The 15,213-nt window shown below is 32.2% G+C and overlaps 1 protein-coding gene and 1 pseudogene across 5 annotated transcripts in view; one reads left to right on the top strand and one right to left on the bottom strand.

Moving 5' to 3' along the window:
• The window catches only part of LOC111612903 (follistatin-related protein 1-like), a 50,929-nt gene that overhangs the window by 22,737 nt on the left and 12,979 nt on the right, over positions 1–15,213 (top strand). For all 5 annotated transcript variants that reach the window (XM_023354193.1, XM_023354190.1, XM_023354192.1 and 2 more), the window contains 2 exons: positions 2,131–2,195; positions 7,014–7,189. In XM_023354193.1, coding sequence (XP_023209961.1) covers positions 2,131–2,195; positions 7,014–7,189 — 241 coding nt within the window. The remainder of the gene's footprint in view (positions 1–2,130; positions 2,196–7,013; positions 7,190–15,213) is intronic.
• Positions 7,666–10,445, bottom strand: LOC111612902 (annotated as a pseudogene).

Raw genomic sequence — 15,213 nt, 5'->3', positions numbered from 1 at the left:
CACATGCAAAAACATTAACACTTATTTCAAAAATTGCTATATTTTAGGTTTTTAGTAGTTTTAATTCATAAATTTTTGTTCCATTTGCCTCAAAATCTGATTGTTCATTTGTTTTTATTTTTGGTATATGAATTTAAATAAGATAAATTTTTTTGTCTTCAAAGTAGATTTTTGTTGTTTTTATTCTGTTTTGTTGCATTTTCTTTTTCTTATTATAATTTCTTTAACACTTCATGATAAACATGACAACAATAAGCTAAAATAACTAAATTTTTATACAGTTTTCATTTTAATGTTTGTTGTTGTTCATTTTTGCTCAGGCAGTGTTGGGCATATATACTAGTGCATATATATGTGTTTATAAGTGTGTGTATATGTGTGTGTGTGTATATATATATATATATCATGACATGCTATAGTAAACACTTAAATCTGCTAAGAGTCAAGGAGGGTGTTGAATCATTCCCATTCAGCTCAGTGAATGATCAGTATGGTTATGTCTAAATTAATTGATTTAGAAACAAAGATTGAACTGAGGTCTGGGTACCATAACTGGCATGATATCTGCAAAGTTTTAGTTGCAGGCAGTGGTGATCAATTCAGTGGGTTTGCACAGGTTTGGCCAAACCTGTTGTTAACATTTTCAAAGTTTTCTGAACCTTGTTAAACACACATAACATTTCTCAGTGGTTTTATATTTCTTTTAAAAAATATATTAAAATATACGTATTATACTCTGTAACACTACTAAACTAGAGCCTTATACCCCATTCGCCTTGGTGTGACCTCCCTTGACCGTTTCAATCTCGACTGAAATGAGGTTCAGTTGCGATCAACTCAAGAGTTCTTGAAACTAGATCCAGTCATAAGAGAGATCCCACAATCCCACGCATGCGAGAAAATACAAGATGGCTGCGGAACACGTGTCGAGCTATTGCCAGCAAAATAAAAAAGATATTGTATTTTGAGAGACGATGACATCTGTCTATTATTAGATATATCGCAAGAAAAAGTATTGTATTTATTTCTAACCAAAACTTTCATTTTGTTTGTCGGTGTCCGTGACTTACCGCGTAGTTATGTCAGTTTTATCATCACGTGTAATATCTGGGTTCTTCTTGAGTTGACTGCCCACAGGCAGTCAACTGGAGAAAAAAATTGTTAAGGAAAAATTTTCTGTTAGCGAACCATTTGTTAAATATTTTGAATATCACTACTGGTTGCAGGTTCAAGTTTCAGTTTGGGCCAATCTTTTCTTCCAGAATATTCTAAATCTGATTAATTAATTTAATTAGCCTGATAGAATTTTGATCCAGAGAAGAATCCAGATGTAATGTTTGATTAGTAATATATTGATTTTAATTATTAATTTATTTTCAATATTTTTCAACTTATTCCCACATTAATATTATAATTAATTGACAATGTGTTAAACTGTACAATCTTTACTATCTGATCTTGGTTATCCAATATTCTGTTTTATTCAAGGAACACATATCTGTATGTAATCAAAAATAACTGTTTTTTTGACATTCTTTATAAAACACTGACAAGACATTATAGTAAATGGAATGAGTGAGAAACAGACAATAATTATAAGGTTTTAAAAACAAAAACCTTTGATTTATTATTTTATTTTTTCCATTTTCAATATTCGTTTTTCATTTATGATTTCATTTAATTGTGAATTTATTCATATTATATATATTATATATTTAATTTTTTTTATTCAAGTAAATTTGCATTGTGAACGAAAAAGCTCTCTCTCTCTCTCTCTAGTTTGAACTAGGCTTCTGTTGTCTGATGCCTAGTTCCCACATTTATATTATCTCATTTTTTTCACATATAATATAATGGTTTTAGCTTTCCTTAGCTTTTTATATCTTTATTTATGTTCTTTATTTACAAGGAAGATTCTACTGTTTTGCTCATTTTTTATATTTATTTGACATTTTCAGTTATCTAATATATTTCTGATTCCATTTATATTAGGTTACCCACACCATATTGCACACACAAATTTCTTTCATTCTTTTAAGTTATATAATTTTATGATTATAATAAAATAAATAATTATAATAAATTATTTTATTATGTTATTGTTTATTGACACAAATTATTTTATTATAGTTGTTTGTTTCCAAAAAGATAGGGATCATATGTTACAAGTGATAGTTGAAAGATTAAAAGAGCAGGTATGTAAATAATTCCATATTCTAATATTTAGTGAACTTTCATATTTGATTTTATTGAATTAATTTAAAATTTGCATAAAATAATATATATAAAAATTAACAGTTTTTAGTTTTTTGATATATACACCATTCCACATTGGGATATATGTAACAACAGACACAGAACCAACTTCCAGTGCATTTAATACAAAAAACAAACACTGCACAAACATTTTCCAACTCCATCTGAGTTCTTCTTTAGGTATGACTGAATGATTACTCAATGGAATGTTATCAGAACTAACTCCTATTTGTAAAATTTTTAAAATAACATAATTTGAATAAAACCAAATCCTTGGTTGTCATGAAATGTGATACATATACACAGTTTTTGCAAGAATACATCAAACAAACACAATGTAAAAGAGTCAAATATGGATTTGTCAATAAATTACAATCCAGAGTTAAATGTTTTGTCTATACTAAGCTATCTGGATGCCTGGCTCTAGGCAACATTGTGATTGACTCATCAGATGTCCTGAGGTTGTTTGCATTTGACAAGACACACAAATAAGGGTAACAAACTCCATCCTGTAGTAGACAAAACCAGAGCATCCACCTGCTTACTGGAAAAGGTCACCAATATATCTCTGGAAACAAATGATGATAACATTCTAGTATTTTGCCAGCATTTGGAAGCTCTTAAAGAAGATTTTACAAATAGATTTCAGGATGTCCTTAACATGACCATTCCATATTGGGTACAAGAACCTTTTTCAAACCTACAAACAGTAGAGTTATCACTGCAGGAGTTGATAGAATTATCAACAAATGAAGAGTTAAAATTGAAATTAAAAAATGGATATCAAGAATTTTGGCTTAAAAGGCAAATTCCAGTTTTATATCCAGCTTTATGGACTGCATCAAAGAACTTTTTCACTGCATTCCCATCATTATATTTAGCCGAAAGAGGATTTAGTCAGCAATTTACTAATAAAGAAAAGAAACAGATTGTCAATAGTGTAACACGGCAATTTAAGATTGCTGATGACAAATATGGCACCAAACATTGAAAAATTAGTGTCATTACATCAAGCTCAGGCCTCTCACTCATAATAATATATTAATTTTTTTTAATAATATATATGTGACCTTAGGGTCGGCACCTCCTTGGTGCCCTGTCAGGATTGACACCACCGTGTTTAGTGGAACACAGAAGCTGAGACGGCAATACTACATCACACCGTCGCACAAGTGGTTCTGTAAGTGGACAGAAGGATTCATAATGTCAGTTGATTGAGAGATAGCATATGGAAGTGACTCGAACTACAATTAACACTTAACAAGGATTTAATTAAAAATAAATTGGAGAAGATAGAGGTTCCAAGTTTTGTTGCGGAGAGAGAGATTCACATAATGAGCGCGAGTTGTATAAATACCTGGTGATAGAAGGTGATCTCCCGATGGAGCTCTCATTGTTTGATAATAGTTCCGATGGTGATTAGTTCCAATATAATATCCACTAGCACAATGATGGCACAAGGTATCCAAATGGCATGATATACCAGGAGATTACTCCTAGTATATCGTCAATCAGTGCCATTTGGTCGATCGGTGCATGTTTCCTTTGTTGGAGGGACGGACGATGACTGACTTTTTCGATCGTCTCTGGCAATATTCCCAAACGATATCGGCCGTCCAGAGGTTAAAAGATCACGAGAAAACATCGTGTTGCCTTCAAGAAAATGTAACGGGAGATTTTCTCAGGTAGCTACGAACAACAATTGTTATGTAACTCGAACAATATTAATATTAAGGTCTAATTTTGATATAGGAAGTTCTACTACCTCATAATATATTTGTTAATCAAACTTTGAGCAATACATCAATATTGTTAATATTCTTTAATNACCCAGACAGTCCAGGAATCGACTCACTGACCAGGTGAACTATCAATTTTGTCCGGGAATATCGTGTACAACCTGTCGACCTTAATTTTTCATACACATCTCCAATATCGAATAGAGCTAAGTCATGTAGGTTACTTTACTTACGTTACTCCTACCCAAGTCTCCCTAGTCCCTAACTGTAACTGATTTAGAACCAGCATGCACAGCACATTATTCTTCACATTGCAAAATGACATTACGCATGCATCAGGAACTTCTGTTCGAACAAACCTCACCTGTCATCCGGGTCAGCGAGTTTGAAAAGGTGGCAACACTAACGTTATATATTGAAAAATAAGGACAGATTTTTAAAATTACTTTATTAGCCCTTAGGTGAAGTATATTATATTGTATACTTCACCTAAGGGCCATTGAATCACTGAAAAAGAAGGCTATGACCCAAAAAAGTTGGAAAACTATGGGTTACATCATTGAGAGTTGTTGTGTTTTTTCAAAAAGGGGACGGTAGGCCAAAAAAGGTTGGGAACCTAGGCTCAAAACCATCATAAGGTGAACTATCCATATGAATATAATGGAGCTACTGCACATGGTCTAAAAATGAGGATCAAGGAGCATAAATAAACAATTCAGAAGGGTCTTACTACTACGTGATTGGCTTCTTTCTCTGATGATAATGATGTGCAAATTAGATTTGAGGACGCTTAATTACTACAATGTTGCAATAACCCTGCCAACCTGAAATATCTTGAACAACTAGAAATATTCAAAGCATTTAAAAGAGGACAGCAATTAATTTTAAAGAATGGACTCATTAGCAACTGCATGGAGGGCATGCTTTGACTTACAATAGATGTCGAGTTAAATTTGGATTTTATAATTTATATACACCAGGTATTTTTTAAAACTGTAATCTGGTTTGAAGAACCTTGTTAAACGTGACATTGAGCTTGCACGTATTTTCATGATCAAAATTTTTAAATTTTTATTATTTTAACAAGCATTCTATTAGTTCTAAACCTGATGACTGTTGAAAAAGGAGGAAAAGTTTGTTTTTTGATTAGTTTAATCTAATTTCATGCTGGTTATTAGTAATTATATATTTTATTTTACTTTATACCAGTCATTTTGTTGATATTGTATTAATTTGTTTTTGTAAATAAATTTTATTTTATTTAACTTTATTTAGTCAATTAATTCAAAATATTATAATTTAGAAATTTTGATTGCCTGTTAAATCTTAACTCCTTTAAATTATACGACCTTGACCCTGAAAATTGTTAATATTGATTTGAAAATTCATATAATTCAATAAAGCAAAGTAACAATCATTCCCCTAGCGATTTGTATTAAAGCAAGTTGACTGTAATATATACTACCCAATATAGCATAAATATATGTACAAAATACAATATAAAGATTTTTTTTAAGTAGGTAGATCTATATAGCCCTTTTGCTTCCTTTATATATACAGGGTAATTCTACAGTAAATAAATGTGAAAAATTTCAGGAGTTGGTTCTTCAAATAATACGAACCATAAAAGTGCATATGAACATATGCTCAAAACAACATAGTTTTAAAGTTACAGATGTTCAATAAGTGGCTCCATTGAAAATGTTGACAAATTATTGAATCACATTATCACATCTTGTGAAATAATTCAACACACGTGTGGTATTTGTGAATGTTTGTGCCAGTCAATGCTGTGGAGGATAGTCCTGTATTATAGTACAGTTGGTAGTGGTCATTTTCAACAGTTGTTTCAACTATGTCATTTTGAATATATATTCATATGCACTTTTATGGTTGAAATTATTTGAAGAATCAGTCCTTGAAATTTTTTGCATATGTGAGACTAATCGGGGGTAGGATGTTTACGAGGATGTTCCCTCTCCTACCACTTACTCGACTCAAGACCTTGAGGTTCGGTCTCGCTTGTCTAAAGGATGGGAGAAAAAAAAAGGTTAGGAGAAAGGATCGTTAGATTCTTTCACCTGTCAGGATCTGACACCAATCTATTAATTTATCATGGATAGATACGCGGATGGATGGGGAATTATCATGAGCGATCTCGTCGAGGACTTCGGGTTCAGTATGGAGGTGATAATGGTGGAAGAAATGCACTCCAATTGTTCGTTAACAAAATACCCGTTTATTCCGTACATTTATACATAGTTAATAATTTGAATACAAATCCCTCTCGGGGTTCAATCCGTATAGTTCATAAAGTAACGGCAAAGTATAAAGTCATCGCAATCCTAACCGCGAGGTTCGAATATTCGAGAGAGAGCTTACACATCATCGCATGTAGGATAAATACCTCTAGTTATACAGGATGGTGATTTCAGGACGATCTTGGAGTCCGAATCCCAGGCTCGTTAAAATAGTTCATGAGTTGACGTAAGTCTGCAAATCGTAGAATAGTTCTATCGAGGATGGTGGCGACGAGAGGCAGGTAATCCACGCACACACACACAGAGTACAGAACAATAACTTTTTTCCCCCTGCGTCGTCATCGCACTTGTCTTTTATATGGGGCCTCTCTTTTCGAGATTTCCCCATGTACGTCACAGGTGATGATCTTCGTTGACCAATGGTGGGCGAAGTGACAAACTTATGACACAACAGTTAACTCATCTTCTACAGGGAAGTATTGTCGTGGGAACGGAGTTTTATGAGCGATTTTTATGAGAAAATTTGTCGGTTGTTTTTCCCTTTTTGTGTTAACCCAAACTTTTAATCTAATGAATAAAAATGTTTGAATCTTAAATCCGGGCCCTCACACATATATTTAGAATCACCCTGTATATAAATAACCCTGCTAATCTGAACTGACTCATATAACAATTTGTTCAGATTAGTGAGAATGTACTATAATTACATATAATTAATTATATAATATTTAATTAACAAACTTCTAATTTATTTCAGCAAAAGAAAGATGAAAGAGTTAGAAGTAAACCTTATCAAACAATTGTTAAAGAAAAATTTAATACTTGCAATGTCGACAATGACGATTATTTAGATTCAAGTGAATTTTTAGAATGTATCAAAGAAAATGAAACATTAATTCAAAACATATTTGAAGAAAGTGTTGATTTAATCAGGTAATTGTACTAATTATGTCTATAATTCTTATTTACTCAAAACAGTAAAGTAAGTTGAATTCATTTTTTTAAATAAGTTCAACTTATGTAAAAACTTTTAAAAAAATTCAGACATTACTTCCAATTTTTTTAAAATTAAGTTTAAATAAAATTCTTAAACATGTGAATTTTTATTTCAGAACTTATTTTAAAATTTATTATAAGAAAAAAAAATTGAAAACAAAATTTTTTTTCTTGTTACTAATAATTTTTGTATAGTTTAAAATAATAAATACAATAGGTCTGATTTTAGATTATTTTCTACATAATATATTGCTGTTACTTTAAAATAATTTATATGTAAATTATTAATTAAATTTTTGTTTTTTTAATCAATGATTTTTAAATTGTTGTAATCCAATAATTTAACACATTTAAAACACTGTTGAGATAATGCAAAAATCAAATATAATAAATAAATTTAATTTTGCATTGTGGTATGTAAATGTAATTGTCATTGTGACTTTACATAATTTGTGTTGGATTTACTTTGGTTTTTTCAAGTTGATTTTGACTGACCATTGATTTTGCTTCCATACATTTCATCGATGTATCTGTGATAAAACTGTTGAATAATGTTTCAACGCAACTTGAATGCGGCAATAACTAAGCCAGTGTCGGGATGCCATTCTTCTTTTACAGAGTTTGATTTTGGTGGGAATTTTAACTTTTTGTAAGCGACATTTTATTCCGTATTCTTTGACGGCTTTTTCCACAGCAGAAGTAATTGCATAATCCTGACATAATTCATTGAAGTTAAGTTGTTTTTTTCCAAGCTCTTTTGCAAGAGTTCTTAGCTGACGTTTATTTGCACAACCAGAGTTACCAAGTAAGTTTGGAAACTATTTCCATAAACACATATGTTGTCTACTAAAGGACAAGTCTTCAATTCTGTTTCCACTTTCCCAAGAGAGATATATTCTCCAAACTGAAGTTTTAGCAAATCTTTCTTCCTATCAATAATTTTTACAGCTCCATCAGGAAATACTTCTCCTATATCTCTAGTATAAAACCACCTTATTCCATCTTCTTCTCTATAATATTCTTTAGTCATTGCTTCATTTTTGTAATAGCCTGCAGAAACACAGTCACCTCCAACAACTATTTCACCTCTAGGATTTGGCTTATCCGTAACATGATAATTTCCTTCTTCCCAGTTAACTAATTTGATATAACAACTACTTAATGGTGTTCCTACTCTTCCTGGAAGATCATCCTCAACATCCATAACTGTGGCTCCAGCTGTAGTTTCTGTTAATCCATAACCTTGTAGTACTTTTGAACCAAAGCAAGTGGTTATAAATTCATGGGTTTCTGGAGATAATGGTGCTCCTCCACATGCTAGTGCTCGTAATCTTCCACCAATTATCTTTCTTATTTTCTTAAACAACAATCTATCCAAAATTGTTTTGGATTTTTAAATCCTCTTTTCTCCCAGAATTCTTGTATTTCAGAGCAAAATTGAAAAATGCTTTAGAAAATTTACCCTGTGATTCTACTACTTCTGATACAGATTTTCGTATTCTGTCCAAAATTAATGGAACAGCAGCAATTATTGTTGGCCTCAATATTGATGCATCTCCTTTGCATCCCTTTTTAATAGCAGTTGACTGATCTGTCATTGTATGAGGAGATGAATATCCTACTGGAACACCACAAGCAATAAAAAAGCAAAAGATAATTCTAATACATGAGCCAATGGTAGAAATGTCATGAAAACATCATCCTCTCTGACTGACGGACATGCACTTACAAAACCTTTTGTGGTAGTCAATATATTTTTATGAGTTATCATCACACCTTTGGGTATTCCAGTTGACCCACTAGTATACATAATAATTGCCAGATCACTTGCTACAGGTTTTTCTCCACGCAGTTCAGGATCAGCTGCCATTCCTAATTTTTCCAGTTTTGAGAAAGGTATCAGATTGACAGATCTGGGGAAATCCTGCATTTCTATAGATGATGGATTTTCTATATAAATAATATGAGTTAGGGATGGTACATTTGGAAGTATTTTCTTTAATTTTGGAACTAAATCTTGACTTGTAACAATATGAGTGACTTCCGTTTCATTTATACCATGAATTACTCCTTCTTCTCCAAGTGTTGCATATAGTGTTACTACTGTTACATTCATTCTAAAACAAGCTTGAGCAGTTAGCATCCATTCCAAATGAGTATCTGCTAATATTGCTATATTTTGATGAGGCCTAATGCCTAAAGATAGAAGACCTTTTCCTATTTTGTCAACTTTCTGATCAAGGTCACTATAACTAAGCCATTTATAATCTCTTAATATCAGTTTTTTGAAAATTTTCCCATATTTTTGAATTTCTTCATCTGTTCCCAAAACTTTTGTAGAACCAGAACACCTCTTATTGCATGACGTGCAATTTAAGAACGAAACAATTCATCTACTGTTGTTATGTTTTCAAGTCCTAAGTTGTTTTCTTTACAAACCCTCACTAAAGGACTTGATGGATCACCAACTTTTAGTGGTTTTGCCCATACACTAGGAGGCTTATTCCAAGTTTTCCATGGCTGTTGAGCAACAAAATATACAGGAAGAGCATTGGCATCATATACAAAAAGAGCAGTTTTTACAAGTCCCAAGCCTACTTGAATGCCAATATTTTCCATTACAAAACAAAGATAATTTTAATTATGTTTATCTCCTGCAAAATTCATTGCCAATACACATCTACAACCAAATGTAATTCTTCCCTTGTTTCTCTTCAAGTCGCAATAATCAAATATTGTAATACTTTAGTAGATCGTAAATTATGACATGCAAGCCCAAAGTTATCCAAATTGGAAGAATCTACTTAGTTCTATCTTTTTAAGTCATATTCTCATTTTTCCTCTTATCTCTTGTTACCACATATACTCAAACCTAATGTTTGGTTTGTTATAGCATATCCTCTGACATTTTTGCACCAAAGAATGCAATCAAACTAATCAACCAAGAATGCACTTAGTACATATCATGATATCATATAGATTTTGTTTGTGTTTCTATTGTATAATAATCATAATAATGCAAACACTTTGCACCAGAGCTCTTAGTAAAAGAAACTATATTAAAATCAAGTGCCAGTCTGAATTTTTTCTAAAAATGTATAGTACTGGCAGTTAATTTTAATAAATTTTTTTATCAAAAAATAAATTAAATAAACTTGAAATGAATTTCTAGAATAAAGATGCAAACGTAATAACTTTTTTCTTGAAAGTTTATAAAAGGTTTAATATAGTAGGTTTACAGCAGTGGTTCCCAAAGTGGGTGCTATTGCCTCCCCATTGGTGGTGAGTAAATCTAGGGCGACAAAAATAAACAAATGAATGGTAGGAGCACTGGAGGTAAGGTACTGATGGTGACCATAGGTGAAGGTTGAGGTCACTGACAACCTTTTTCTTTCCTGTTAAAATGGGTAAGAAGAAACATTACATTTAATGGTTTCCAGATTTTGAGAACAATGTTTTGTAAGGACACAAAGTATGAGGTTCATAGAAAAGTTTTCCTAAAAATATTTTCAAGTCTCTCACAGAAGGAAAAATGGGTTAGGGGGCATTGGGGTACAATTGGGAGACATTGGGTATAACGTTATGGAACAAAGGGGGCAATGACTCAAAAAAGTTTGGGAATCACTGGTTTACAGTATACTTTTGTTGGACATGTCCATTCTGTCAGGTCATGAGTAATTCAGGAAGTGGATATTGTTGGAGTCTTTTTGTTCAGTCTGTAGGTGTGGTCAAAACAGGTTATTAAGAATTTCTGCAAGCTCTATTTGCATCTCTAAATGATTAGAATATCATCTATGTATTTAAGGTATGACACTATATGAAGCGTGTGATGCCATAACATTATAAATGCCATTTTTCTCTAAATATGTTTTATTGAAGAATTGAATTCTAAATGCAATGTTTTCTGATTTTAAAAAATATTATGGTAATATTGGCACTGTAAGTGGTTGTATTTTGAAGTTGAATTTATGTGAAGCCACAACATTTAAAGTGCCAAAGTGCAATTCACATGATTTTTGGCACTTAAAACAAGTGACTTTCACTTTGGCACTTTAAATGTTATATTTACATCATTTTGATATTCCAGAAAATTTGTAACCTAGTGAGTTTTTTGCCATTTTATTGTAAAATTGAAATGAATTCATTCACTAGAAAAAAGTCTTTTTTACCTTTCCTGAAAAGTTTGTTTTTTTGCATTTACAACATTATGGCATTGCACACTTCATATGTACTAGGAATTGTGGTAGAGCTTCCATTTCTAGTTTTCAAATCAATAACTCACATAAGGTGCCTGAAATTGGGCTACCCATAGGGACACTTCTTCCTTGTAAACGAGTTATATTTTGAAAGTTGCTTGGTTTACAAAAACACATTTCTATTCTTATTGAGAGATATGGGGCTTCAAAATCAAACATGGTGAAGTATAGTTCTTCATGGATATATAAATTGTGGAGGTGTTTCAATTGGGCTTCTGAACTGGTTAATAACTTCTTAATAATAAGATATGTTCAGTTGAGTTATTAAAAATTGCTTTTAAGTCAATGTTTTTTGTTAACAACTTTTTATATAGCCTTTTCAATCATAGGTACTTATCCTAGTAGGCTTTATTTTCTGTTGAGTATTTTCTCAAAACTGTGCCGGTTTGAGAAAAAAATATTATAGTAAGCCTACTTATATGAGCTAGTGATCAACAACTAGAAATCCTTTTGTCATTTAGATGTTTTACAATCAAGTACTATATATTCATGTCTGGAAAAAACCTTTTAGTTTATTATAATACTAGCAGATGAGCCTGGCGCTGCTCGGGCAAAAAGTAACAATAGCAAAGATTAAGATTATTAGATTATAGCTGATTTTACCCGTTTTCACTGGGTGCAAGAATTAGGTTCACCCTCTTTCAAGACTAATTAGAGAATTTTTAGATGGATCTAAAAATACGTTCAATTTTTCGCAAAAAACCGCATCTAAAATAGTACAATAAAATCTGAGTTCAGGGTAATCCTTAACTCTCTCCCTCTCCCCCAAGGGGAGATTTACAAAAATTTCTTATTAGTGTGTGTAAATTTGCCGACTTTTAGGTGGGATCATTAATCCCTCATCAGGATGATCTAGGGATCAGGATGATCTAGGGAGCGTGTGGGTGTGGCGGAGGAGACAAGATAACAAGTATATTACAAAAATTCCATTTATAACATAAAACAAACTTACACTACAAAACAAATATTTCTGAACACAATCAGCTGTTCAGAAGTCCTGAGTGTCAATGTTGTCTTGTAGTTCACTTCCTGATCATCAATATTCTTTTTGTTATTCATTGTCACAGGTGGCCCAGGGGCAATGTTGTTAAACAGTTCACAAGACAGGTGGGGAGACATTGTTGGTTGGCAGCAGTGAACAAAGAAAAATTGCAGGAAGAAATTGTTAAAAATCAATGAAAAACACATGAGATATATAACCAAACATACCAAAAATGAAGAAAAAAAAGCACTGAAAACATACAAGCATAATGTGAGAGCAAGAGATGACTTGCATTTACAGTTCAAGTGCATTTTTTTCGGTGTATGTACAATTCAAACTCTGAAGCATCAATCAAAATTCAAGGCAAATTTTTGTTGAATTTAGCATTTGAACTCTGAATCATTCAAAGTGTGAGGTACCACTGTATTTGGAATTTCAGAATTTTATAGTTCAAAACCTGACAGAAGTTTATACAGGGTGATTATAATTAAAAATTGCCTACCCAGACCTGTATAGAGCCCGTTCTCTTTGATGTATTTTGATTAAACTTAGTATATATGTTATATGGACCATGGGGGAAAAGGAAAATGCAAAGAAAATAATTAGTTCAAATTTCTATCACTAGCTGAAAAAATGGCGCATGAAGAACAAGAAACACACAAAATATTTTTATTTAAGACATTTGTTCAACGTGCAGTCCATTTGCATCAATCACATGTTCAAAGTGTCTTACAGCATATTCAACAGTAGCTGATAGGTTTCTTGAGAAACTGCAGCAATATGGCATGTTATGCTTGCTTTCAATTCAGGCAGAGTTTGTATGCTTCCTCTATAAACACAATCTTTCAGATATCTTCACAACCACATGGACTCTGCCTGAATAATAATAAGTGCAGAGTCCAAACAGTTAGGAGTTGAAAGTTGAAATTTTGTACAGTGTTAGGGTACGTCATGAGAATGAACACTAAGAAAGGATTTTTTGAAATTCCTCCCAGTGGAGGAGAGAGAGAGGATTAAGGCTTATCCTGAAGAACTCAGCTTCTACTGTACTATTTTAGATATGATTTTTGTGTTTAATCTGTGGAATTATCTAAGAACAACTGTCAAGCATTAGATAGGAATTCTGAGTACTTATGGTTAATACAACTATTTTTCAATATGGCCTTAAATATCTCTAATGTTTCAAATGTTTTTAACCATGTTCATCATAGACTCATTTTATTATTTTTGCTTTGTTTAGATATGGACACCCCAGGCTCTGTTGCATATTGAGCTAAAGTGGTTGATGATTTATTGTTATCTCTGTCATATTTGTGTTCATCAAGTCTATATTTTAAAGATTAATTGTTGATCCAATGTATACAAGTTGGCAATTAAATCTTTCATCTGTTATTGGGATTGAATATACACTTGTCTATTTTATCCTTACTGTTGTGTAGCAATTTATAGATTGTGGCATTTCTATGGAAGCATAATTTGACATTTAAATATTTAGCAATTTGTTTATAAATCAATTTGAGTCTAAGATCAAAATCTATAATTATTTGCCTAATTGTTGGAAGGTGTGGTTGTGTGTTGGTGACCTCCAGATGTGGATGCTTCATATATTTGTATTCCATTTTTTGTGCCAGATTTTGTATCAGCTTTTTATCATATCCATGTGTTATGACTAATTTTTCTGTATATTTCAGCTTTTTCATGGTGTTTGTGATGTCAGAACAGTGTATATATATATATATATATATATATATACTCTTCTGACTAGAACTCTGAATGCCACAATTTTATAAGCAAATAGGTCATGTGGATGGAAAGATATGAATAACAGGTGATATTTGGTTTGTAGAACACTCATGTATTAATATAGTCATTTTGGAGAGTTACAGCTATATCCAGGAAGTAGACCTCTGTATTGCTGCATTGTTCTAAATTTAAACTTAAGTTATAGGTTATTATTAAAAGACTTTATAGAGAAGAATTTATGTATTTAAAGATCATTATAGAGGTTATTATTAAAATAATTTAATACCTTGTTGATGTCTAGTTTTGATTTCCATAATATTTATCTACACATCTGTTGTAGAGGATAATTTCTGGTAAAAAAAAAAATTCCTTAAAACTTCATTTTCAAGCTGTCTCACTATCAATTTTATAAACCAAAAATATTTGTATATTCATTTATTCATTAAACTCATTTACTGGAAAAATGTGAATTGTTTTGATTTTATCAGGTCTCGGAGTCGCTCACTTTTCTCACTTGTACTCACTTTTCTGAAGTATCCTCACTTTTCTCACTTTTCAGGTCATTTTCTCACTTTTCTCACTTTTTTGGTCATTTCTACGTGCTTAAAAGTTAGGAAGATGTGGGACCAATCAAAAATAGTTTTAAAGCCAGACGATCTGCCGAATTATCGAACTATCGGACTAGATTTTTATGGAAAAAAATACTCCGCCCGAGCTGGACTCAAAATCGCAACTGCCGCTCAGTGTTGTTATCGTCTGTATTTATACGTAACTAGGTAGTCAGTAAGGCTGTGTACACACTAGGTGTTTTTAAATGCGCGTTTTAAAGAACCAAGAGTTCTACATAGGCGTACACACTCAAACGCGCGCTTTTGACCAAGCGCGCGTTGATAGATTTTTGTTAAAACGCGCGTTTTGCGGGCGTCAGCCGAGCGCTTTGAGATATATGTGCTGCCATGTTACTGTACATTCGATCGCGC

This window comes from Centruroides sculpturatus, unplaced genomic scaffold (assembly GCF_000671375.1).
Source record: "Centruroides sculpturatus isolate CEXI.00-Female unplaced genomic scaffold, Cexi_2.0 scaffold1575, whole genome shotgun sequence".
Taxonomy (NCBI): Eukaryota; Metazoa; Arthropoda; class Arachnida; order Scorpiones; family Buthidae; genus Centruroides; species Centruroides sculpturatus.
The sequence above is the reverse complement of the archived record's forward strand: the minus strand, read 5'-3'. Positions and strand labels throughout refer to the sequence as shown.